Below are 27,807 nucleotides of genomic sequence, written 5' to 3'. Positions count from 1 at the left end.
GGATACTATTTTTTGCAGTAAATAACAAAACGGGGCTTCATACCTATGATTCAAATCACAGTAGTGAAAACCAAATCATAAATATGTGTTTTTATGCTGTTGAATTTTGAACCGGTTTCATGATCAAAATTCCACGACCCGGCTCAGTTTTCAACGGATTAGGGTCTAAATTCAACTCCTTCGGTCTCAGTGTTCAACGTTGAAAAATGACCCCCGGGTCAATTTTCAACCCGGGTCAAAATTCAACGTTACACTGGTAGAATTCTCGCGTAGTGTAGAACAGCGCTGCGATAATTCCATCGGCATCGAAAGCAATTTTTTTTTACTAACCCATAAATAGCCGAGCGGTCTAGCGCGCTGTTCCTGTACTGCTAGGAGACAGATTCCGAAGGTTGAGAGTTCAACCCCGGGCTTGGGCGGAAGTGCGTATCCATATCAAAATGAATTTCTTTGTGCTTTTTATATTAATATTTCTTCACTTAGGGCAGTTATTTTAGTTTAAGAGATGTTGTAAAATGTGCTTTATAAATAATAATCAATTTCATTACATTTTGAACATGTACCATGGCCGGGATTTAAAAAGGAAGAAGTTATGGTTTATATTTAAGTATCCCTTGTCTTTTTTCAGGTGAGGACATTCTAGAAAGTTTCAAAAAATGGTTTTCTGAAAAATACGAGAAAACAAACCTTGCTTATTGTTATTATGGGAGGGCAGATACACCTACAGAAAAGATCCAAAACGGCGATGAAGTTCTTGTTGCTGTTATTGATAATATGGTAGTTATCGAAAAAGAATCGTTTTTTCGGCACGGTAACAAGAATGTCTCGGTGATTTGGAAAGATCGGAAAGATGATTCAACGGAAGAGTCTCTAGAAATGGAAGAGGAGGAGATGCTTCAAGATCAGTATATTGACAAGCTAGAGGAAATCGAAAAATATCTGAAAGAAGAATCAGAAAAGTTGTTCAAAGATCATTTAAACCTAGAGATGATAGTGGCTTCAACGTATCGAATAAAAAGAGGAACAATTGTGAAATCACCTTGCATCGTTCTTTACTGTTCTTGCAAAGGCATTGTGCCTGTCAATGATTCCAAATTTCCCACCCATATAAATGGTGTTGAAACAGATGTTAGAGAAGGTTTCTTTCATCTGCTTTCTAATTTTAATGAAGAATTTTGTGCTGTTTCTAAGGATCAACTGAATCCATTGAGAATGGGTGCAAGCATAGGAAACGGAGGTTAGATATCTTTCCGTATATTTTTCTTCAGATTGTATGCGTGTTTTATCTTTATTTTTATAAGACGTTGTAATGTTTGCTGCATCAATGTAGATAAACGATATTTTTGCACGTCGATATTCCACGATACAAATGGATTACATTGTATAAATTGTGCTGATAAATCTTGATATTTAGTCTAAAATCGGCAAAAAAAAAAAAAAAAAAAAAAAACACAACGATGTTTTTCATTACAGCATATGTATTTTGTAAAAGAAAAACTGAATACCGGTAATCAAATATACTGAAAGGAAAAAGAAACGCACAGGAACATGATATGGGAAAATTTTCTGACTATGTGACCGAAAATTTTGAAAATTGGTCAGATGTGTATTTTGATTACCTTGCACTAAAATCACTAGTCAAAACTACTCAACCATGAAATGTATGGCATCACGTAGGGGAAATAAAAAAAGTTAAAAAACACGTGCATGTTAATGATGATAATTTTGTAATAAAATTTTGTAGTACCATACTATGCATTAGACTTATAGACATCATTTTTGCATATTTGCAGTCAGTATAAATTTCTTGCAATCGTGGTATAGCTGACAGAATCTACTGTGGGTTTAGTAATTGAATTCAATATTGCATAAGTGAATAAAAAGGCAAAAACATGCTGATGTACAGATTGTTTTCAACTTTTCAACCAAATAAAAGTGTTTTTGGTTGTCAGAGAGTGAACTTAAAATGTTACCAACCAACCATGACGGTGACGTTGGCGCGTACCAACGTCACAACAAGACTGGGCTTTTCATCACGCCACCTCGGTTATTGTCAAGGCAGTATCACCGAAACTGATATTTATACAGAAGACAAACATACTCATTTTTTAACCCTAAACTGACAAAAACTCTCTGCTCTAATTTGGGCCGCGAGCTTGGCCAGTTTACGTCGATTTTATTCTCAAACGCGCACGTACGCGTAGTTTGCGTAATATTTTTTAGCATGTTTACACTGGAAAAATGTAGCTAATATGTGTCGATAATTTTTTACTAACATTCACAAGTACCAAACCTGCTGGGTTCTGTATATTCTATCCTAAATTGAAAATTTGCGGGATTCGATTGAGCGGGGGGATTCGTTGACTTTGGAATAATACAGCTAATCTCAGCCATTAAGACTACCGTCGGAAGGGTTGAATAATAATCCAATGAAAAAGATAAATGCTCTGGTGAACTCATTGCACAGGAAAATCAAGTTTGTTACTGATGCGCAAGGGATATAAGAATTTGTAGTTTTATTTTTGGGGGTGTCGACATATTGATATCAATATCTCAAGAACTATCTCTCAAATTCGCACATAATTTTGGTAACTTGTTGGTTAAAGATAAATTAAAATGTATGATAAAAATGCTGAAAATCATATTTGAAATAATTGTTTTAATTCAACTCAAAAGTTTAATATGCGTTTCTTAATCCTTTCAGTATATTATTGTTTAAATAAAAGAATGCTTCATGGGACAATAAGTGTGGATCACATTCCTGATCTATAATGTGTGGCCTGCTTCATGTGCTTAGCAGAGCGACATTTGTAGGGGTTATTTTACCTGGATTCTGTCCACCCGTCTGTCACACCTGATGTCCTGAGAACTATAAAATATTTTGATCCTCCTGTGTTGCATTTATTCCTCTATTGCTAGACACTTTGTTTATGCATAAAACAATGAATACTTTAATTTGATACCTGAAGACCTTTGACCTAACTTTCAAAATAAGGATTTGTACAGATATACAGCATATCTTTTAAACATTAAAGAATAAGCTACTAGTATGCTACATGAATTTTGTATGTGCACTGAAATATTCTTGCATTACAGTCCACTTAACTTTGACTTTTGATTTATTTTCCAAAGAACTAAACAAAACAATCCGGTTGGTTTATTTATCTAGAGTCTTTTGATGCTTTGGAGTAAAACAGTTTTGATCAGATTGTCCGAGGGCTTAAATGCATTAATGCATTAAAAATATACTTTTTTGAGCTAGATTTTGATTTCAATACCGGTATGTAATTCTTAATGTTTGAATTTGCAGTGATAAGAGTTTAATCAGGTATTGTAATAAGCATTTCTTTAACATCACATGAATTTGTTGTTCACATAATGGGCATTTATGATATTTCTTAAATGTTGCAAAAAATCGCATCGACAGAAGTGCAAAACAAAATTATCGTGAAAAGTTTGTTACAGAGTACAATTCATCGTTAATTTGGTACATATAAAGTGCTAGAGGCAAGTCTGTTTTTGGAGACCCGGTATTCCAACAATCTATTGGAATTCCCATGGGTAAAAATTGCATTCCGTTATTAACAGACCTCTTTTGTATTCATATGAAGCAGAAATTGTGCAAAATCTTATTCATGAAAAGAAGAAAACACTTGCTGTGGCCTTTAATTCGAAATTTAGATATATCGACGGCGTAATGTCAATTAACAATGGTAATTTCCATCATCGTCGGTACAATATATCTTGATATATCCTGGTGAGCTTGAGATAAAGGATACCACAGAGTTTGACACATAACTTATGCAGCAATATACCTTCATCACCTGTATACAGAGTTTACAAATCTCAGTTCATTAGATATGCAAGAGCATTCTCTACGTATGAACAATTTCTGCAAAAAGGTAAATTATTGAAAAACAAGTTGATGAAACAAACATTTTAGCAGGCTGGTTTAAAGTCATCATTTTATGATTTATATATTAATGATCTTGTCAGCAAGTAAAATTTATCGTTGAGTCAAATGTTGACTGAAGTTTTTCATACTTATTGTTAGTCCATTATTTATACACTGACTTGACGACGAAAATTTCCGTTTTTCCCGATCAGGACAAGGAGCAAACGGCGGGCGTGACCGGTCGGGAGGGAATACTCACTTCTCCATGCCACCTGATCCCATCTCTTATGTTTTGGAATCCCGTGTTTGCTCTGGTCATATTTTGTATTGTTTTTAGGACATTTGATCTGGAATAATTTTCGTTATCTCCATATATCTCATTTATAAACTTTATATTTTTTTAATATAATTTTTAAATATAATCTTAAATGATATAATAAAGCAGGCGACACAAGCGGTCTATGGAACACTCTTATGTCTGCTACCAACAAAAGGAATGGTATACTTTGTTATTTCCTATGTCGCTTGTAACAGAAGCCTTGATTGATTACAAGTCGGGGGAAATTTCCATCCACACGACTTGAGCCGGGGTACATAAAACGTTATCACAATGCATAATTTCTCTATGATAAAAACCAAATGAAGTACGAAGTTATCTTTTCGGTAAGTTGAAACACATTTCATTAGACTCTGGTGCTTAGAAGGAATTTTTATGGGTACATAGTAAATATATTTGTTATTCCAAGTTCAATCAAGTGTGTACGTGGATTTACACAGGGTCGTATTCTATACACCTTTCAGCCTTACAACCCGGGGTAAACCCCCGTACACCCTTGATTGAACATGAATAACTAATAATATTTCGTGTTTTCGATTAAAAAAAATGGAAAACTATGCTCCTTGTACAGAGGTTTCAACAAATAAAACTATTGATTAAAACCTTTCGCAATATTTAAGTTTTAACTAAATAATTATTTGTTTACATTCAAAAATTATTTATTTCAGTTGATGAATAATATACAAAATTATTCGTTTTTGCAATGTTTGTGCAAATGTTATATATCATACACAAAAATGCCTTTAATACTAGCAGGTTTTACATTGTTATTTAATCAAACAAAATTATATTGTTTAGATTTCTTACAAAAAGATATTTTTAAACCGAATTGATTATGTTAGCCTTGAAACAAATAGAATACTTTTTTTAACTCAAGAAAATAAATTGCAGATGTACAGATAGAAGGAACTCTTGGGGGATTTGTTACATCAAATGGAGAAGATTGCTTCATATCTTGTGCTCATATTTTATACCACCCAAATGAAATGGAAAATCCCAACCTTCTTAGAGATCAACGAATAGTGATGCAGCCTTCCATTTTACGGGAAGGATCGCAACAATGTGGTATGACATTAAGATCTGTGTGCTTAGTTAATGAAGAAAAAATTACAGTCGAGGCAACACTCGTCAAATTGACAGAAAGGCATCCAAATCAACTGTTATTTGCAGATCTGTTAACGGCAAGATTGCAAAAGCATGGTAAGCTATCTAAAGGTGTTAGTCAAAATAATCTTTTGAACATTTTTACACAATGTACTCATTATACGATAACTAGGGTTCGTGAAATACGAAACATAGCGCTAGATAGTGATTTTAAAGCTCAGTCAGTTTATCATAGCTGAACTTGATAAAAAAGAAATATTTCATTTTATCAATTTTGATCTCCTTAGTAATCAAATTAGCTGCAGATCTGTAGCTCTCCGAAAAAAAAAACATATTTATAGACCGGAAAGCTACATTGCCACCCTTTGAAAAAACAAGAGGCCCACGGGCCTTATAGGTCACCTGAGCATTCTGCAACAACTTTCCAGTTATTGAATTTGATTCATGTTTTAAGCTAGATGCTATATGGCATTCACAATTTTGAAAGAGGCACCATTGATCATCATAACAATACACTTAGCAGTTGCTTAGCTTGGTTTATTGATTTAAATATGCCCAATAATAAGTTCATAGGATCTTCATGAACGTTTCATGAACATTTCATGAATAAAATTCATGAAAAATTCAAGGTAATTCATGAATTATTCATGATCACCTCGCAGGGGTACTGAATACCCATACGCAAATTAGGGAAAAAATGCATTCCAACTAATCAGTAATATTCAGCAATAATCAGTAATGCCCCCAACACTGTGAAATAAACCCCTGACCCTAGGTCCACACATTGCACAAATTTTTAAAAAGGCACTATTAAATTGCCTATCAAAAAATAAATAAATGTTTTATAAATACAAAGGAGCAGATTTCAAACAATTAATTCATTTTCAGTTTATAAGTAGAGCCCCACCTCCACCCCTGACCCTGGGGCCTTGAAATTCAAAATTTTGCAAGATTATGGCCCTTGCTCATCATAACTATATAGGTAGTTCATCTGCTTCATACCAAGAGACACAGAAGAAAATTTTCAAAGATTTAATGTATATTCACTATATAATCAATAGAGCCCCCCCCCCCTCCCCCACACACAAGAACCCCTGACCCTGGGACCATAAAATTCACATTTTGGTAGAGGCACTCTTGCTCATCATAACTATGTACTTAGTTAGTTTATTTAATACCTAGGAGCAGAGAAGAAGATTTCAAAGAATTTATGTATTTTTACTATATAATCAATAGAGCCCCACCCTAACACCAGAACCCCTGACCCTGGGACCATAAAATTCACAATTTTGGTAAAAGCACTCTTGCTCATCTTAACTATGCACTTCGTTAGTTTATTTAATACCTAGGAGCAGAGAAGAAGATTTTCAAAGAATTCAAGAATTTGTGTATTTTCACTATTATAATCAATAGACCCCCCCAACACCAGAACTCTTGGCCATGGGGTCATAAAATTCACAATTTTGGTAGAGGCACTCATGCTCATCATAACTATGCACTTAGTTAATTTATTTATATCTAAGAGCAGAGAAAAAGATTTTCAAAGAATTCATGTATTTTTACTACATGTATATAATCTATAAAGCCCCCCCCCCCCCCACCAGAACCCTTGACCATGGTGCCATAAAATTCACAATTTTGATAGAGGCTTTCATGCTCATCATAACTATGCACTTAGTTGATTTATTTAATATCTAGGAGCAGAGAAGAAGATTTTCAAAGAATTCATGTATTTTTACAATATAATCTATAGAGCCCCCCGCCCCTACCAAAAACCCCTGACCCTGGGGCCATAAAATTCACAATTTTTATAATGGCACTCATGCTCATCATAACTATGCACTTAGTTAATTTATTTAATATCTAGGAGCAGAGAAGAAGATTTTCAAAGAATTCATGTACTTTTACTATATAATCTATAAATCCCCCCCCCCCCACCAGAACCCCTGACCCTGGGGCCATAAAATTCACAATTTTGATAAAGGCACTCTTGCTCATCATAATTATGTGCTTAGTTAGTTTATTTAATTACCAGGGGTAGAGAAGAAGATTTTCAAAGAAATCATGTATTTTCACTGTATATAATCAAGAGAGCCCCGCCCTAACACCAGAACCCCTGACCCTGGGACCATAAAATTCTAAATTTTGGTAGAAGCACTCTTGCTTATCATAACTAACTACTTAGTTGGTTTATTTAATACCCAGGAGCAGAGAAGAAGATTTTCAAAAAATAATGCATTATCACTACCTACTTATTTAGCCCTGCCCTAGCACTAGAACCCCTGACCCCAGGGCCATGAATTTCACAATTTTGGTAGAGGACTCAATGCTGATTACAATCATGCAAACAGTTTTACTGCTTGATATCCAGGAGTAAAGAAGAAGATTTTCAAAGATTGCATTAATTTTAGTGGTTTTGGCCCCACCCCTAAGGCCCCAGGGGGGCAGGGATCATGAAATTCACAATTTTTGTTCCCTTTCACCCATAGATGCTTTGTGCCAAATTTGGTTGAAATTGGTTCAGTGGTTGCAGAGAAGAAGCTGAAAATGTTCAAAAGTTTACGAACGACGTACGACGTATGACGTACGACGAACGACGACGGACGAAAACAGAAAGCAATAGGTCACCTGAGTGTTTACTCAGGTGACTTAAAAATGTTTATTAATTGCGCACAAAAAGTGCGCATGGTTCTGGATTAATTCTTCCAAATTCTTATCTCAATTGCAAAATAAATAGATTAAAAAATCTTTATTCCTCTGTCAAGTACTCTCATGGTTTACATCTGTAGGAAGTGCATTTGACCGATTTAACTTACAAACCAAAATGGCAGGATAAATTGGCAAAATTTCGATGATCTCAATTTCAAAGCCAGGAGGGCTTTTAAAAACAACTATAAGGAATTTTTTGTGTGGAAAAAGTCAAAGAATATGTTAGGAACACACAGTGAGAAATAGTTTGAGATGACATTTTTAAAAACATGGAGAAATAAATCGAGAAACATCTCACTTTTTTGTGCGCAAAATATACAGTTTTTTTCTATGGGAGGCACTGTAGCTCTCCGGTCTGACAATATATATTTTTTTCTGAGAGCTACAGATCTACAGCTATATTCAAATTTGAATTATAAGCCTTCTTACATTAACTGCATTCTGCTTTGAATGCATTCGTATTAATGCTTCTGGACTGTAAGCCAAAGTTTACATTAGTAACGTAAATAACGAAAACGCCAGCGCATTGATGGTGCCTTCTGTCCAAATTTTTGATTGATACGTCGGTCAAAGAAAAAAAATACTACATTTGTGTCTAAAGACATATAAAGAGATCCAAAAAGAGTAAAGAAACATAGTTGGAGTTTTCAGACAATTGCACATGATGATTCCAAAACCCAATTTTATGTAATTACTGGACATCCAACATTTGATATCTTCATATGGCTTTTCAAGCATGTTTATAATGTATTTACTGTTACTCTTGCTGTGATTTTATTATCAAATTTCGTAACCTTTTCATATTTTTATGAAAATGCACGTGAACTGACATCCGGTGACATTCTCTTTTCTGAAACCACTGAACCAATTTCAACCAATTTTGGCAGAAAGAATCTATGGGAGAAGGGGAACAAAGATTGTAAATTTCATAGTCCCTGCCCCCTGTGGCCAGGGGGTCGGGAAAAACACTTAAGTTAGTGAAATCTTTAAAAAATCTTCTTCCTTACTCATGGACACTGTTGGTATGCTTGTAATTAGCATTGAGTCCTTTATCAGAACCCCAGGGTCAGGAGTTCTAGTGCCAGGAGGGGCTAAATTAGTTATATAGTGAATATGCATTATTTCTTTGAAATTCTTCTTTTCTGCTCCTGTGCATTAAATTGATATCATTATTATTCTACTTTTTTATAGCGCCCTATATCACTGTATATGATTACCGTACAACGGGTATTTTTTTACGTGCTGCTATTTTTTACTAATTTTTACGAGTTCTATAAATCCGTAAAATTTAAACACATAAAATTCCACATAATTTATAAAACGGCTCGAGTAAATTTTCAGCATCGTATGTGTAAAAGTGATGCTAATGTCATTAAGCTTACTCTTTGGAAGCTATATATTTAGTGTACTGTTGGTATTTTAAACACTTTTAAGTCAATCATCAATAGTGATCAAAGAGGTAAATCTCACTTAACTTGTAAAAATAATACAAACATCTTCTATTAATTAATCAGTTAGACCTACCTGGTTACTCTTTACGAGACGCATGATTTCTGATAATGACTTAAAAATTACACGTCTTCCAATTATACCCGTGTTTTCAATCTTTGACCCTTCCTTCTCTTTCATGTGCTTTGAATAAAACATCGACGTCTTGATACACTGTACATACATGTATACTTTGACTTTAATTATCATAGTTCGAATTGTCGCTCTTTGTTTTCGGTAAATCCAGACGATTACTTGGTGTGCCTAGCTATGTGATTTATAAAACATGAATAAATGAAGGGTACAGGGTATGTGTATATAAAAGTAAATGATAATTTCCTTAATACATTATGTAATTTGTTGCATTGTTTATATTGTTATATCAATTTAATAACTCTCTCTCTCTCTCTCTCTCTCTCTCTCTTACATCGGGTTTTCGGAAACATTTTTTGTACGTAAACACATTCAAAGAGCTTACAATCAGTGATCTGGAATTTAACATCTAATGATTTTAATTTTTACGGACATGTTCAATTTGTAAAAAATTAACGCGAAAAAATTTAAATCAATTTTTTTTTGACCAAAAATCGTTAAAATTTACAGGAGTTAAAATTACAAGTTATACGGTATGTAATTACCCTAAAGTGCTTTAAACGTAGAAAACAAGTACAATAAAAAACAAAGCACATGGGCTTTATAGGTCACCTGAGTATCATACAACAACTTTCCAACAATTGAATTTGATGCAGGTTTAATCCAGAGGCCATGAAATTCACAATTTTGAAAGAGGCACAGTTGCTTATCATAAATATACACTCAGCATGCTCACTTTGTTAACTCTATACCCAGAGGTAGATCAGAGTAACAAAGAGAAAATGCATTTCGACTTTATCAGTTGTACATCCCATTCCAAAGGAAACACTAACCCTGGGACCACATCTTTCAAAATTTTGGAAATTTTAATTCATCATTTTGTTGATTAATATCAAAATACGGATTTCACAGTATTTAATTATTTACAGACTATACCTCCTCCCTCCCCAAGTACATCTGTCCAAGGGGCCAGGAAATTAACTATTTTTGGAAGAAGCAGCTTTCTTCATCATAAATATGTACTATGTTCATTGGTATACATGTAATACCTATGAACAAAGGAAAAGATTTTCAAAGAATTCCTGCATTTCACTATATAAACATTAAAGCCCCACCCTAACACAAGAAGCCCAGACCTAGGGGCTCGGAAATTTACAAATCTCAAAGAGGCATCTTTTTTCCTCATAAATATGTACACAGTTTATCGGTTTAATACCTAGGTGCAGAAGAAATGTTTTTTTTAAAAGAATTTATGCAATTTCACTATATAATCAATAGAGCCCTGCCCTTACACCATAACCCTCAACCCAGAGGCCATAAAATTCACAATTTTGGAAGAAGCAGTCTTATTCAAGCAGTCTTATTCAACATAACTAAGTACTTGGTTAATTTATTTCATACATAGGAGCAGAAGATTTTCAAAAAAATAATTTATTTATTTTATTTTTTACTATATAATCTTTATAGCCCCACCCTTTCACTAGAACTCCTGACTGTGGGGCCATGAATTTTATAATTTTGGAAGAGGCAGCCTTATTCAACATAGCTATGCACTTGGTTAGTTTATTTAATGCGCATGAACAGAGTAGAAGAATTTCAAAGAATTTATGGATTTTCACTATATAATCTATATAGCCCCGCCCTGCCACTAGAATCCCTGACCCTGGGGTCATTAGATTCACAATTCTAAAATAGGCAGCCTTATTCAACAAAAGTATGCATTTGGTTAGTTTATTTAATGCCCACAAACAGAAAAAAAGAATTTAAAAGAAATAATGCATTTTCACAATATTTTCTATATAGCCCTGCACTAGCACTAGAACCCCTGATCCTGGGGCCATGAAATTCACAATTTTGGATGAGGAAGTCATTTTCAACTCAACTTTGCACTTTGCACTTGGTTAGTTTATTTAATGCCAAGCAGCAGAAAAGAAGAATTTCAAAGAAATAATGCATTTTCACCATATTATCTATGTAGTCCCGCCCTAGCACTAGAACCCCAGATCCTGGGGCCATGGATTGCACAATTTTGAAAGAAGACTCAATGCTGATTAGAATCATACCAACAGTTTGACTGCTTCATATCCAGGAGTAAAAAGAAGATTTTTAAAGATCGCACTTATCTTAGTAGTTTTTGCCCCACCCCTCAGGCCCCAGGGGAGGGGGGGTAGGGACAATGAAATTCACAATTGTTTAAATGATTTCAGAGGAAGTGTAAAATATAAAGGGAATCATGCCCTCCTTCTTTGATTTATAACCACCATAGGGGATGAGATCTTTACATTGACATACATACAAAAATATTTTTAAATCTTCTTGTTAAGAGCCACTAGGCCTGAAACTATATTGTAATTTTACTTATGGAAACATAACAAGGATAATTTTTATTTTATTATTTTGAAAAAAACCCATAGTATTTTATAGTGATTTTTTTTTTGGGGGGGGGGAGGGGGGGGGGTGAGGGGTTGATTAGGAACATCAGATAGTATTAAGATTTTTAAGTGAGAATACCGGTATCTTCGCTAAATCAGACAAATAACTGTTTATATATATATATATATATATATATATATATATATATATATATATATATATATATATATATATATATAGAAATAGCACATTGTCCCTTAATTAATATTAGAAAAAATGACAAGGCTACAATGTGAGTAAAACGTAAGCGCTTTCTTTATTATTTCTTCAGACGTTTCACAAAGCAATTCAAAAACGTAATAACGTTACTTAAGCATTGAATTAATATTTGTGGCAGTCTTCGGTCCTATAACACACCTGGCTGTGCCGACAAATTGAATATCGGGCGTTAGCTCGGAATGATAAATTTGTCGGCACGGCCAGGTACGTTATAGGACTGAAGACAGCCAAAAATATGAATTCAATGCTTATATTTACATTCTCTAATTTTCCTTCTTCATAATTGCTTACTTCGGTAATTTTTAATGTGAATTTAGCATTCTTTGAAACTGAAACTGACGCGGTTAATAGACGTAAGAGCCGTTTGTGACGTCAGATGACGTTGCAAAGTTAAATAACGCAAACAAACATTGCGAGGAAAAAAAGACACACATTAATTTTAAATGCACATTTGTATTATTTTTACGTTAATTTAACAGGATTATAGTTTTAAATTAAATTGAGTCAAAACATTGTACATTTTGCTGTTCCCAATTATGGAAAATGCATATAGTTCCCACTGTGTATTCTAACGCTCGGTGACAAGGTTTCGCGTGTGTTATAGAAATTTGAATGTCGGGGATTTCTAATGATTTTCATAAGGAAAAATACACGGAATGTATATATTTGTTGATAACGTCAACAACAATTCAATGACGTCACAATGCTTATAGATGAAACAATTATAAGATAACATAATTCATAGCGTAATGAATAATTAAGTCATGAGACAGCCTACATTAAACTATTTAAGGATGGTTTAAAAATCCTGATAAAATGTTTTTCTTTTTCCCGGCTTTCTAAAATGTTCTCTGTTTTGAGTTTATAAAAGGGATAAACTGTGAATTGCCCCTGTCGACAAACAACAAGATGTTCACTGAGTTTTATTTTTCTGTACTCGGGTTGTTTGGTATGTTGTCTGTGTATACGTATACGAGTGCGAAGGGCGGCCCCGGTTTCTCCTATGTATAATTATCCGCATCCAGCGCATTTTATACAATAAATCAGGTTTTTTGATGCACAAGTCATATATGCATTTACGGTAAATTTCTTATTTCCGAGCGTAAAAGTACTTCCCTCTTTGATATGTCGGCAAGTTCCACAACGTGAATCGGAGCATGTATTGACCATGTATGAATTCCGTTGTTGAACTAATGATTTGCACAATATTCTCCGGAGATTTTTGGTTGCCTTTTACTATTGATGAATTTATATTTTTTCAGCACTTTGGATTTTTTCTCATCCGTCCGTAGAAGGTTGTTGACGTGACGCATTGTAGGGTTAATATTCCTGTTCTTCGGATTTTAGGTAGTTACAAGTGTAATATTGAGGTATCTGGGTTTTCACTTTTTGAGGAGTTAATATGTGTTTCTCTGTCGATTTCTGTGGCCTTTTTTATCCAATCAATGCTTCCGGGAGGATAAAAGTGTTCAAGTAAATATTTTTTTCAATTCATTTAGACGTTCATCTCTTGTTTTCTCGTAGCTAACTATTGTGCAGACTCTTCTTGCTAAATTGTACGGGATCTAGCGTTTCGTATAGCTAGGATGACAGGCACTGAAATGAAGATATTGATGGGTGTCCGTCGGGTTGTAGTATATGTCTGTCGAAAGACATTCTCAATCTTTTTTTAATTAGGACGTCCAAAATTGGAATACTTTGTAAACTTTCTTCCATTGTGAAGTTGATGTCAGGATCTACATCATTCATAATATTTAGGAAAGCTGCTAGATTCGCATTTCTGTAATTCAAAATTATAAAACTATCATCGAGGTATCTTTTCCAATTGTTTTTTTTTTATATTTTCTGTAGTTTGTTGGTCATAGTACCGACTTGTTCTTTCATGCATCTTTTCTTCTCGATATCCTATTGTAAGGGTGGCATGAGTAGGGGCCATTTTCGTTCCCATTGCTGTTCCTTTCTTTTGTGCATAATGCTTGTCGTTAAAGTAGAAAGTATTATTTTGCAATACTATCTTACTAGCCTCTAAGATGAAGTCTTTGCTGAAACAATCATTATTTTTTTGTGTATATTTATCAATGCAGTATTCGAGCGCCTTGACACCAAGTTCAGTAGTAATATTAGTGTAGAAGTTGTTTAACAGACAAAGAAGAGGGCTTCTTAATAAATTTTGATTTCAGAGAAAGTGCCATTTATGGACTTCCTAAGATACACAGACAATAAAGGAAGCGATTAAAATACAAAACTGCATATGTTACATTTGACGACCCGGAAGATATCACATTTAGACCTATCGTAGGTGGACCAAATGCTCCTACACAAAGGCTGAGTCATCTTATGGACATATTACTGAAACCTTAAATCTTGACCTTTTTACAAATATGTATATAATATTTTTAGGCCACTATTAAAATTTATATCAGAAGTATGGGATAATATTTCCGCAGCTGACTTTGATAGGCTGGAGAAATTGTAATTAAAGGTTGCACGTATCATTACTGGCCTTCCTATCTATGCTCCCCGTAAGTCTCTATATTATGAAACAGGATGGAAAGCACTTGCTAATAGAGGGGAAAAGAAAAAGTTAAGCCGAACTTGATTTAAAAAAAAAATCACTCCTTTCATCTACAATATTAACATGGAATGCTATGCCTATACCTAGATAAGATTGATTGATTGATTGTATACTGTATAACGTCCCTCTCCAGAATATTTCACTGATATGGAGACGTCACCATTGCCGGTGAAGGACTGCAAATTTAGGCCTATGTTCGGCACTTACGGCCTTTGAGCAGGGAGGGATCTTTATCGTGCCACACCTGCTTTGACAGGGCCGAGCCTCGGTTTATACGGTCTCATCCGCAGGACCACCTTTAACGACAAGCAAGGGGATACTGAGAACCTATTCTAACCCGGATCCCCACGTATAAGAAACCAAGATACTGTAAATGCCTTCAAAAAAGACGCTTTGATGGTAAATATCCCCCAAATATTTTTCTTATGGTGAAAAAAATTAAATTTTAACAAGGAGGATATAAAGATAACGAACAGTATTTAATATCAAAGTCCAAAAAACAATACAAAATAGCAGCAGAGCAAACACGGACCTCTGAAACATCAGAGGTGGGATCAAGTGCCATAGAGGAGTGGGCATCTCCTGCCGACCGGTCACACTCGCCGTGTGCTCCTTGTCATCCGTCGTCAATTCAGTGTATAAATAATTGACTAACATTTAGTATGAAAAACTTCAGTCAGAATGTGACTCAGTGATAAAATGTATTTTCTGACAAGGTTATTGTATCGACCACAGAATTTACAAAATGATGACTTTAAACGAAATTGCTGATATTCTTGTTTCATCAACTTGCTCGTCAGTAATTTACCGTTGTAGAAATTGTTCATACGTAGAACATGTTCTTGCGTATCGAATTGATTGCGATATATATATTCCGTACACAGCTGATGAAGGCACATTGTTGCATAAGTAATGGAAGTTAGGGATAGAAAAGATAAAGTATTCATGTTTATGATACAGCTTGGTTGTAAGATTACCATTTACTCCTTATTCAAGTAAAATATCCAATATGAAACAGATGTGTCAGACTATGTGGTATCTTTTATCTCAAGCTCACCAGGATATATTGTATCGACGTAGGAATGGAAATTACCATTGTTAATTGACAATGCGTCTTCGATATATCTAAATGATGAGTTGAAGGCCACGTTAAATGTTACATGTATCTTCTTTTCACGCATAAGATTCTGCACAAATTCTGCTTCACATGAATATAAAAAAAAGTATGCAAATAACGGAGCGCAATTGGTATCAATGGAAATTCCAATAGATTGTTGGAATACCTGGTCTCCAAAAACCATATAGATATTGTCAATCAGAAACTCGAGCATCTCGTTTATGTCAACTTCAGAGTACTTGTGGATGCAATCAGAATATGTTTTAACAAAATAATTTTGCAGATGACCAATGACCAGGTTTTTTTTTGAGTTTGGTAAAATCTTGTGATTTCAAATTATCCAAAAGTTTTTTGGAAATTTTGAGTATCCACATCTGATTCAAACCACTTCTTGAATATATTGTTGCATAAGATTTGTAAAGTTTTTTCCCTCACTCAATATCTTAGTGAGGAGTAAAGAGTGAGGAGTAACGAAAGAGGCTTAGTTGAACATTTACTGGAACCCGCAATGTATCTTTGTTAAGGATTTTTATGAAGTTTTTGAATCCTATATATAGGTGAGTTAAATTCATTTTGGCTCTGTGGAATTTTAGAATATTAAAAACTGACGTATGATTTTGAAGAAGTTTCTTTTTTTGAATGGGAAGTATGAGTATAAGTAGGATTATCACTTGTAGAATTAAATTCAATTTGATCTAAAATACAACTAATATAATGAGCCTTACAATCGACGAAAATGTTGTTACTTGATTTATCGGCAGGGAGCAGTACGTACTGATCATGTAACCTATCTTATTCTTTTTTTCACTTCATGATTTTTGTACACAGAAGAAGAAATGATTTTTATATTGCCCCTAAATCTTTTAATACGCGACTTTAACTTGGATCTGATACATTTAATCCATTTTGTCAAGGTGTTAACTTCTTTTTTATATCTGGTCCATCGTATGGCGTGATTTTCAACAGAATCTATAATATTTATGAAAATTTTGACGCCAATGGAAGGATTCGGGTTCCATATACTTATAACCTTTTAAAATAAGTGATATAAGGTCCTCATCATTATCTATAAGTACGTCACCTGTAATAACGTGTCCAGTAGGACTATAGTTATAGGGCAAAGAAGAACATGAACACAATGGAGGAATGTGTTTAAGATACTCATATCCAGGCCATGTTAAGTTGTTTTGTAATTGAAAAGTTTGGAAGCAATGATCGATGTATATTTGTAGGATATACAAGGTATAGTCTTTAACTTGAAATATAGTGGAATGCAAGACTGGACCCTTTTGTGATTGAGAATATTACTTATATGAACAGAGTCGATCAATTCCATTTTTGACGTATTGAAGTTTAAGGAAGAGACGGATTGTTTAGTTCCATTTCTTCCGTAGAACGTGTAGGGTTAAAAGCCCATGATTTGCAATATCCATAATCACAAATCCGAGCCTATTTTCCGGTGTAGAGGAATAAAAAAAGTACTTTTCTTGGCCATTCAAGAAGACTATTTAAAAGTTTCAAAGGGACAGACTTAAGTTTGGTGCGAATATAATGTAGACCTAACTGTTGATTTACATAAGGTAGAAATTAATCAAAAGAGACGTTGTGCATTGCAGGTTTATTTAACGACCGCCCTAGAAAAAAAATTAACTATAGTTTACTATAGTTAACGATAGTAAATCAAAGTGTCAAAGTTTTTGCCAAAGTTTTTTTTGAAGTGTCAAAGTTTTCGCCAAAGTTTTTTAAAGTGTCAAAGTTTTTGCCAAAGTTTTTCAATGTGTCAAAGTTTTCGCCAAAGTTTTTCAAAGTATCAAAGTTTTCGTCAAAGTTTTTCAAAGTATCAAAGTTATCACTACAGTTAATTAAAGTTTTCAAAGTGTCAAAGTTATAACAATGGTTAACTATAGTTACTTATATTAAACTATAGTTAACTATAGTATTTTTGGTAAAGGCCATGCCCATGACTACGATTACGTTTCTGTGTATGGTTAAAAAGTCCCATCATCACGGGCCGCAAGAAGGCGGTCGGTTATTTGATATGAAAATTTGAAGTCGTTGTGCGTTTCTGCGGAGTTAAAACAATTTAAATAAAAAAAATTACATTCATATATAATACAATATTTATAAAACAGAGTGTCATAATTACCATAAACTTTTAATTTTTTTGTAAGTATGGGGTAAATGTTTCATTCAATCCAGATTGACAAACTCTGACCTGACTGAAGTGCGAAGACAAAAAGCACACATGTTGGGCATTGTCTAAAGCAAAGATCATGATTTGAAACTTGCTGGATACCTTTATAATGACAAATATAAATCAAGTTTGATTTCTTTAGTATACAATTGTTGTTCAACCATGCAAAATAATCTGTTCTGATCAAAGAATTTGTGTGTGTCAAATGACATTGAAAGACGTCAGGAGTCTTTCTTTGTAAGGCAGATCCGAGACATTTCATTCATATTCAAGTAATAACTGAAATGTCCATATTTAAGTAATTAATTTTTCATACACGGACTCTAATAAATTGACAATCTTAAGAGAGAAAAAGGGAACCTGATAGGGGATATGTATTGCTAAAGCAATACACTCAGAATGCTTGTTTTTTAATAACAGTATTTGTGACTTAGCGCATTGTTTACCGTGCCATGCAGTTTAAAAATAAAGCTCGCTTGAAAATTCATATTTTGTCAATTAATTTGGTTTTTACCATAGCAATTACATGTTTTAAAAGAGCTAGCAGTTTTTATTATAATTTTTTTTTCAGGACACTGGATGATAAAAACGATCTTCTATGCGAATTTGAAAAATGGTTTAGCAATAAATACAAAGAAAAAAACCTTGTACATTTTTATTATGGAAAAGCGGACATTCCTATTGAAAAAATTAAAGATGGTGATGAAGTAATTGTTGCTGTTATTGACAAAATGAAAGATATCGAAAAGGAAACAACATTTAAGAATGATGAAGAAGACATCGCGGTTATTTGGAAGGATTGGAAAGAAGAATCAAATGAAGTATGTGTAGAATTGGAGGAGGAACAATATCTCCAAGAACAGCAGATTGACGAATTAAAAAAAATCGAAAAATACCTGGAAGAAAAATCAAAAGATTTGCTGAAAAAGCATTCAAACTTAGAAATGATAATGGCTTCAACGTATAGAATACAAAAAGGAAAAATAGTTAAAGAACCTTGTGTCGTTTTATACTGTTCTTGCAAAGGCATAGTGCCTATCAATGAACCGAAGTTTCCTTCCAAAATACATGAGATCAAAACAGATGTAGAGAGGGTTTTTTTCATCTGGATTGCAATTTCAATGAAGATGTCTGTGCCGTTTCTAAAGATTTACTTAATCCATTGAGAATGGGTGCTAGCATTGGAAAGAAAGGTTAGACAATTTTTTATCCCTTTATTCTAATTTAATTTCGTTTTTCGTGAGTCTTCCAGAAGTTAACATAACTGAAATTTTTGGCAATGAAAATCAATAATGTTTAGAAAGAACTATTTTTGAGTTGATAAACAAGTTTAGTAGGAAAAACGCAAGCTAACTTTCGATTCTACTTTTTACTAAAGTATTCAAATTAAATATTAATATCGCCTTTGAATGCATAGAAGGATTTTATTGTAATTGATTAATAAATTCTTATAGTTTTAAAAACACTTTCCTAAAATATGTAATTGATCTTAATCAGAATTTTTTATAACCGTAATATCTATAGAAAATTGGGGTGAATTGTTTTTTCTCTGTTCCATCCATCCATCCTCCTGTCACATTCTCCAAACTCCTCTTTCAATCTAAACAGTAACAAATTAATCTTTTGGAATATAAAAGATAGTGTTATGTAGATGTGCAATAAAGTCTTGAAATTTCAATTTGACTTGAGGGGGGAAGGGGGGTGGAATGAGAGTCAATAATGACAATTTTTTGCAACAAACATCTGGTTCCTTGTATGTTTTAAAACTTTTACTCAATAGACTTTTGGAAGATAATAAGTGGTGTCCTTTGATGTGAAATAAGGTTTTAAATTTTCATTTTTACCTTCAGTATCAAAAGAGGATTGGAAATGAGGCTTTCATTTATAAACCTATTTCCAAAAACTCCAGTTACATTTTATGCAGAAGCCAATCAACTTTTAAAAGACGATTGCTGGTGTCCTGTGAATTTGCAATGGGTTTCAGATTTTCAGAATATTTTTTTAAATAAAAAAACAAATATAAATAATTTTGCATCTTCGTATAGCCTATTTGAAAATCAAGACTTATTAAAATCACAACAAAATAATTTGATGAGTAGCATTTTGAAAGAATTTTAAGACAATTCTATTATTATATAGTATTAATATATTATTATGGAAACGCTGTTTGTCAAAGTCAGAACTGGCTGTACAGAGTTATCTTTCTTATATTGTCTACTTCTACTTCATGTCGATTTGAAATCAGATCAAAACTGTACGAGAAATAGTGTTCTAAACTCTCAATTTTAAATAACCATGACAAGACAGTCGATAAACAAAATAATAATTGCACGGTGTTCTGATTTCTTATTGATTAATATTAATGTTGCTGTATCTCTCTACGTTTTCAGTGCAATCTTTGAAATCTAAAAAGGTACTTTTTATGCCAATATATGAGACGTACAGGTATGTTGTAGTTTCTGGATTTAACTGCATGCGCATGGATTTTAATCTGGTTTGCTTATGCTAAATGTACTAATCGTGCATTGTTATAATCCAAAAAACTTTGAAAATACGTTATTAATTAAAGTTTATAAAAACAGATACTTCGCTCAATTGAATGAATCTTTTAGGGAAAGACGCCTCAAAGGGAGTAGGAAACGCTTGGGGGAGGACGCATTTTCAAGGGTTTGCGTTGCAATAAGATCTATTTCATTTCTGTTGACAAGACCTTTTATGCCTACCACAATTTAATTTACCTTTGGCTTTGCGTTTGCTCTGAATTTGAGAAAAGTCATGATTTATCATTTTATTTCATTGCTTTATATTTATATATTTTTAAAGACGACATTTATGTCCCTGTATGAAAAGAGGGGGGAGTATAGTGATGATAATGTCGTCCGTATGTCCATCCATCTGTCCAATCGTCCGTCTGTTAATCTTTGTGATACCCTTCTCATATCAGCAACTCTTCTAATAGCACTGAATAAAATTAAATGAGACTTTCACAGAAGCTCTTTCAGAAAGTGTATATGAAGCACCCTTTATTTTACTTTTTGATCGAACATATATTTCAGATTTCTTATGGTTAGTCCTTGACACTTTTTTAAAAGTACATTGGTTATCTTTATACCTGTACTTTTGAATAAAATTTAACGATTCTTTCGTAGAATCTTTGCTACAAGGAGATTGGACACGCATTTCAGGTTCCCCGTAGCAAAACTTTGATATCGCCATTCTTTCTAAACATCTTCTGCTGTACCTATGTTTTAACTGCAAATCCTCCTATGCCACAAATGAATTTATAAATCTCACATAATTCGTATTACACTGTGCCATTGTCCATATTTTGCTTTGTTTTATTCGGACAAATATCCTGGCTTTCTTATAGCAGAACAATGAACTTTGCCATTGCATACATTATTTATACACTGAATTCACAACGAATTATTCCATTATTTCTCGATCATGACAAGGAGCACATGGCAAGTGTAACCAGTCGGCAGGGGATGCTCACTCCTCAATGGCATCTGATCCCACCTCTGATATTTTGGAGGTCCGTGTCCGCTCTGCTCCTATTTTGTATTGCTTCATGGACTTTGATATTGAATTCTGTTCCTATCTCCAAATCTTGCATTTATATGGAAATCATATTGTGAGTTAACTGACTTCTTGTTTAAAAGGTGTTGCTGTTAGAAACATACAGAACATTCTACTTTCAATACATTAAAAAATTTCAGGCGGACAAACAGAAGGAACTCTTGGTGGATTTGTTAAATCCAATGAGGAGGTTGCGTTTATAACATGTGCTCATAATTTCTACGGCACTAATGAAATGGAGACGCCCGAACTTCCCAAAGCTCCAATAACCGTGGTACAGCCTTCCCATTTACAAGAAGGATCGCAAGAATGTGGTAAAACTGTACGATCTGTTTCCTCATTTTCTAACATTAATGATGAAAATATTACAGTCGATGCAACACTTGTCAAATTGACAGAGAGGTGTCCAGAACAGTTGTTTTTTGCAGACCTGAAAACGGCAAGATTGAAAAACTATGGTGAGCTATTATCAGATAATTAGTTATAATCAACGGCAACCAATCTTTTTTTAAATTCATATAACAAACTGTCTAATTTGTTAAAACGAATTCATTGCATTTATCATGGAAGCCGGTAGGTACCAGGTAGAAAAATATTTTATCTGGTGCCCATCACAAAAATAACTGGCGACCACCAAATAATTTTTTGGCTGCCGCCAGATAAGGCTGCCAGATAATGATCGTTGAATTCAATAAAATATTAAAAAGGTTTAACATATGAATTCCAATGGAAAACCTTGATTGTCTATCGTAGTCCAACCCTACGCAAGGTGTCATTATTTTAACAAACTTGAATCTACTCTACCCAAGAGTACTTCCATATAAGCATATGATTAATGATGGCTTCGCTGTTCTTGAAGAAAAAAAATTCTCCATAAATTCCTATGTGGCTCACCATGGCCCCATCTTTTAGCTAAATCTGGGGAATAATGATTTGAACAAATTTGCAGATGCTTCCAAATATATTATTAGTCTTTTTGCTGCTCTTCAGAAGATGTCGCTTGGCACAATGGTACGACCGTCTGCTCTAGAGTCGCAGAGTAAGGAGTTAATCCTTACCTCGGGGTTTTGACTTCAAGTATGGGACCAGCCTCTCTGATGAGACCGCATACACCAAAGTCCCGCGTTGCAGTAGCTGATGACATGAAAAAGATCCCCTGCTGCCCAAGGGCTGTGAGTACCTAGCGTAGGTCAAAATTTGCAGCTCTCCAAAAGCAAGTGATGGTGTCCATAAGAGTGAACAAATATCGAAAGGGAAATCAAGCAACAAACACACAAAAAAATCTTTAAAAGATTTTCCTATATATTTCTTTTCAAAACTTTGATTATCCATTGTTGCCCCTCCCAATATCCGAGGTCATGATTTGAACTTGAATTTACACTACTTCAAGATGCTTCCATATAAATATTAACCATCATACCTTTGCCATTCTTCAGAAAATTTTCCTATATATTCCATATAAACATGAACAATGTAAACTTTGAACGCCCATTGTGGGTGAGGGGCACGTTTTAAACAATTTGAATCCACACTGCCTGATGATGTTTCCACTTATGCTTTCTTTTTCCTGGCCCAGTGGCTCATTAGATGACGAACTTTTGAAAGATGTCTAAAGATTACTGATTTATATTATCTCCCCTTTGAAAAGGGTATGGCCTTTCAATTGAACAATTTGAATTCCATTTATCCATAGATACCTTGGATCAAGTTTGGTTGATATTGACTTTCTTTGTTATATAATTTTTATCCTTAATGTTTACCTTTCTGTAGCACTTAGATATTACTAACTTTTTCCCCGATCCAACATTTGTGAAGGCATACATGTCTACAGGGATATTATAAGATATAATGACATATGGATATCTGAGAACACAGTTGGCAAGAAAGTGATTATTTTTTTTATTTGTGACAAAGAACATTAATTTCTTTATTTATTCAAAGGGTTCTCAAGAGCTACGTTTCCTCGGTACATAGGTGGAGCTCCTCTTGACCTTAGGAAGATCGAAGATCGGGCACTCAATATGTCAAACAAGTATTTGAAATGTGGCACAACTACAGGATTGACAATGGGACATCTCGAATTAAATTTATTCAGAGGAAGACTTAGAGATGGCAGACCCAGGGAGAGTAGGAGAGACCTTCAAAATGAAATATACGAAAATCAGTTAGTAATACTTGGTGAGAACTTTTCTGCCCCCGGTGATTCTGGGTCTTTTGTTTTTCAGGTTCGGGAGGATTATATTGGCAGATTAGATTGTGTTGGAATGCTAGTTGGAGAGTGTGGAAAAAATAAAAGAGTTGTCACCCCTATAATTGCTGTGCTGAATGCTCTAAATGCAAGTCTGATCCCATTTCCTTAAGCTGGCTTCCCATCCACCCTGGATCTGCCCCTGATGTATGTTATAACAATTTATAACACTTTGGTCATTAGGTTCTTGACAAAGTTTGCACAGATCTTTTATTCAATTGCACGAATTGTTATATTTTCTGTAAATGTGGACATCTGCATGAGCAAATGCCATTGAACCCCTTTGGTTCTTTCAGCGATACAGAAAAATACATTGTTGAGGTTTTTAAAAAGTGTACTTAAGGATTAATAAGTGGATTGAAATTAAAAAAAAAATAACTTTAATGTCATCGATGAAATTTGAATAGCGTTCATAACATACCATGCAATTTCAAGGAATAATTTGATAAATGATCACATTATATGGCCGTTCTTGCGATTCAATCCTAAGCTTTTGAGCTGATTTCCCCCAGGATCTTTATTTCTAAAACTCTGCATTATATTTAATTCTTTGCATTAAAATTGGATTCTACACTACTGTACAAAAAATCTGATTAAGTCAGGAAATATATTTTTGCCAAAGAAGGTCTTATTTAAGAAAATAATAATCATTTTTTTCCCTTTCAATATATTTACAGAAGGGTTTAATTTAGATTTCAATTTTTTATTGTACACGCTGAAGAAATATCTTAAAATTTATATCATAGACCCCCATTTTTTCTTTTTCTTTTCTAAATGGACAAATTCAAGATATAAAATATAAAAGAAGAATAGTTGTCAAAAAAACAAAATGAACATTATAATTCTTAAAATAAAAGGACATATCAGCGAACTTGAATAAAAATTAAGTGCACACAAATCTGGCATCGTGAAATATTTACCAGGATTGTTTATATTACATTGATTTTAAGGTTACGGAAATTAGTTGTTAGATCACGTCTCATTATTTTTTTAAATAACGCTCAATATTTTTATTTGTTTGTTACTGATGTTCAATATAGAACGCAAAAATACAATTCATTAAGTTTCGCATGAAATTAAATCAAAATTTTGGTAAAAATATATTTACAGAAGTTCACGTTACGGAGGTTAATTCCCAAGCAATAAAGCAGTAAAAGTTAAAATTCTCGGCGAAAGTTTAAATCATAGCTTGTTTTCGGATATTAAACAAAAGTATGAAGCACTGAAATAATAATAAAAAATTGTATACCTTTAATGTAAAAACTTTTCTAAAATACCGATACGGAATCCAATTTTTAAGAGAGACAATAGTTTTTCTGTAGTTCATTTTGTTGTTCGAAAAATGTAATCGTCTAAAATAGATGACTCGCGACTAGAATCAAAGATTTCCATGGTCACTTTTAAATACGTTTCAGGTCTTTTGAAATCTGCATTCTGGTTATGGAAGTTAATCGATTTTTAGTGACATGCAGTGATTTCGCACGAAAGACGATCCACGCTTTTTTTTTTTTTTGCTAAAGTTGGTTTGATTTCATTTTATATAGAATAAAAACTTTTTTTCCTATTTATTACAATCTTTTTGGGACTCTTTTACAGCTGAGAATTATATCTTGAAGTTGTAAATAAATGAAGCGAGATTTACAGATGAATTTGTGTTTCAACATTACATTATTTTCTTATCAAAATTTGAATTGCATATATAGGTTAATATGTACAAAACTATGTGTGTATGTTGAGACTTACGGTTGAAATTAATTTTAAATTTATCTGCTCATATTTGTATTGTTTAATCGACATTTAAGCTTAAATACAGTTTGTGATGACATAAGTAACATAAGAGTTTAAAGACATTAAATATCTGGATCAAACTTTATTAACCTGTAATATTTAACAGGTTTTATTATTTTGTATTTGTGTAATACATTTATACATCTTGATTCAGTTAGGTTGTTCGGTATGGTAGGGGTACAATTTCTTTTACCAAAATTAAATGAAAACAAGATATCGCAATGTTAAAAGCTAATACATACTAATGATATTCTTTTATAAAGATTTTTAAAATAGAGAGGGTTGTAGCGGGAAAAAAGAGTTGTCGTGCTGTTCAACCTAAAGTATATTGATAATTTATTATATAAATTTATTACGATGCCTGTGAGAGGAGCTGATTTTCGTAATTTGAATTATCCAGAAATAAAGATTTAATTTTGAAAAATATATGTCGTAACAGTTTTGCATAGCATAGGAGGACAACATGCTCGTATCTTATTTGCCTGTAACTTTCTTGTCAGTAAACAGAAATCCTCATTGTACTGATTTCTTTACTTACTTTGAATATAGCTCTCTTTATTTCATTTATATATTTTTTAATTTGTATGAAAAGGTGATGTTTAACCATTCAATGTATCACAATCCTTGACGTTAAATATTACACATAATTATATTTTACGGATGCATGGGTATGTTTTAAGCATTTCGAAGGTGTTAGAGGTTTTGTACTTGTATTCTTTAATATATGTTTTCTTATTTCATAAACCATGTTAACGACATTATGATAATGTCAAGTGCAGCTAATATATATTTGTTTTAGTATTAAATCTCAATTCTTTTATATATGTTTTCTTATTTCATAAATCATGTTAAATGTTCATTTATTAAAATGTCAAGTGCAGCTAGTATACTTGTTTAAGAACTTAAGTATTTGATCTCAATTCTTTTATATATGTTATCTTATTTCATAGATCATGTTGACAATACGTTTCTTATAATGTTAAGTGCAGCTATAAACTCTGCTAAAGTACTAAATATCAATTGTTTTATATATGTTTTCTCATTCTATAAATCATGTTCACGATGCATTTATTATAATGTTAAGTGCAGCTAGTATAATTGTTTTCTTATGTAATCTCAATTCTTTTATATATGTTTTCTTATTTCATAAATAATGTTAATGAAAAGTGCTGTATTACTTTTCATGTACATGTGGTATTTAATCTCAATATTTAATAATATAAGACGGTGTTTTTAGCTCACCTGAACCGAATTATAATATGAGCAATTCTCGGTAATTGTCGTCTGTCTGTCCATCTATCTGGTCGACGCTCTGTTTGGATTTTTCTGAAATTACTGAACCAATTTCTTTTATTTAAAAAGCACAGAGGAATAGGTTGGGTAACATAAAAAACCTTCTCAAGCCTCAATTGGCCAGAATGAAAGCTTCCGGATGTAGTGTAGATATTGTTTACATCTTAACGTCCCACCCCAACCCTCCCCCTGGTAGGGTGGAGCAACAGGGGGTGATCACAGTTTTGCATGATTATATATATTACTAATATTTTAAAATCCTCTACTGAAGGTCAGGAAAATTTTTAATATTATTGTAGAAACATAACGAGATAGAATGATTTTGTTAAAAATATATGTCCAAGAAAATAGTGTGGGGCTAAAAAGAATTTTTCAATAACATACACAAGTACAGATTTAAAAAAAAAAAACATTTTTCTAAAAAGAAAAACAAAGCCTTGATCAGCCATATCAAATCGGAAGGTTTCTCGGGTAGTGTATACTAAAATTTGCTCAAATCCAGACCTCATGGGAGAAGGATTTGACCAAAATAGGCGATCAAAGTTTTACAGTGGAATATATAGGTAAAAAGTCTTTTAAAATCTTCTACTCACAACCAACGGGCTGAAGGAGTTGAAATTTTTGTGAAAGCTTCATTGCATAATAATTGGAGCACACGGCGGGTGTGACCAGTCAGCAGGGGATGCTCACTCCTTCATGGCATCTGGTAAAACCTCTAATGTTTTGGAGGTCTGT

At 33.4% G+C, this 27,807-nt stretch overlaps 1 protein-coding gene across 2 annotated transcripts; it reads left to right on the top strand.

The window, feature by feature from the left end:
- The first annotated feature begins 873 nt into the window (after positions 1-873).
- Positions 874-24,224, top strand: LOC134266102 (uncharacterized). Of its 2 annotated transcripts, none has more exons than XM_062748335.1 (3): positions 874-1,237; positions 21,884-22,201; positions 23,685-24,224. In XM_062748335.1, the coding sequence occupies exons 1-3, from the start codon at positions 877-879 to the stop codon at positions 24,101-24,103; spliced, it is 1,098 nt and encodes a 365-aa protein (XP_062604319.1). In that variant the 5' UTR covers positions 874-876; the 3' UTR covers positions 24,104-24,224. The 2 variants fall into 2 exon arrangements, with proteins under 2 accessions (XP_062604319.1, XP_062604320.1); XM_062748336.1 differs by lacking the exon at positions 874-1,237 and adding an exon at positions 18,752-19,357.
- Positions 24,225-27,807: the final 3,583 nt, after the last annotated feature.

This window comes from Saccostrea cucullata, unplaced genomic scaffold, assembly GCF_032062105.1.
Source record: "Saccostrea cucullata isolate Sc308-1 unplaced genomic scaffold, CSIRO_AGI_Scuc_v1 ctg2915, whole genome shotgun sequence".
Taxonomy (NCBI): Eukaryota; Metazoa; Mollusca; class Bivalvia; order Ostreida; family Ostreidae; genus Saccostrea; species Saccostrea cuccullata.
This window is presented reverse-complemented; position numbering and strand designations above follow the sequence as displayed.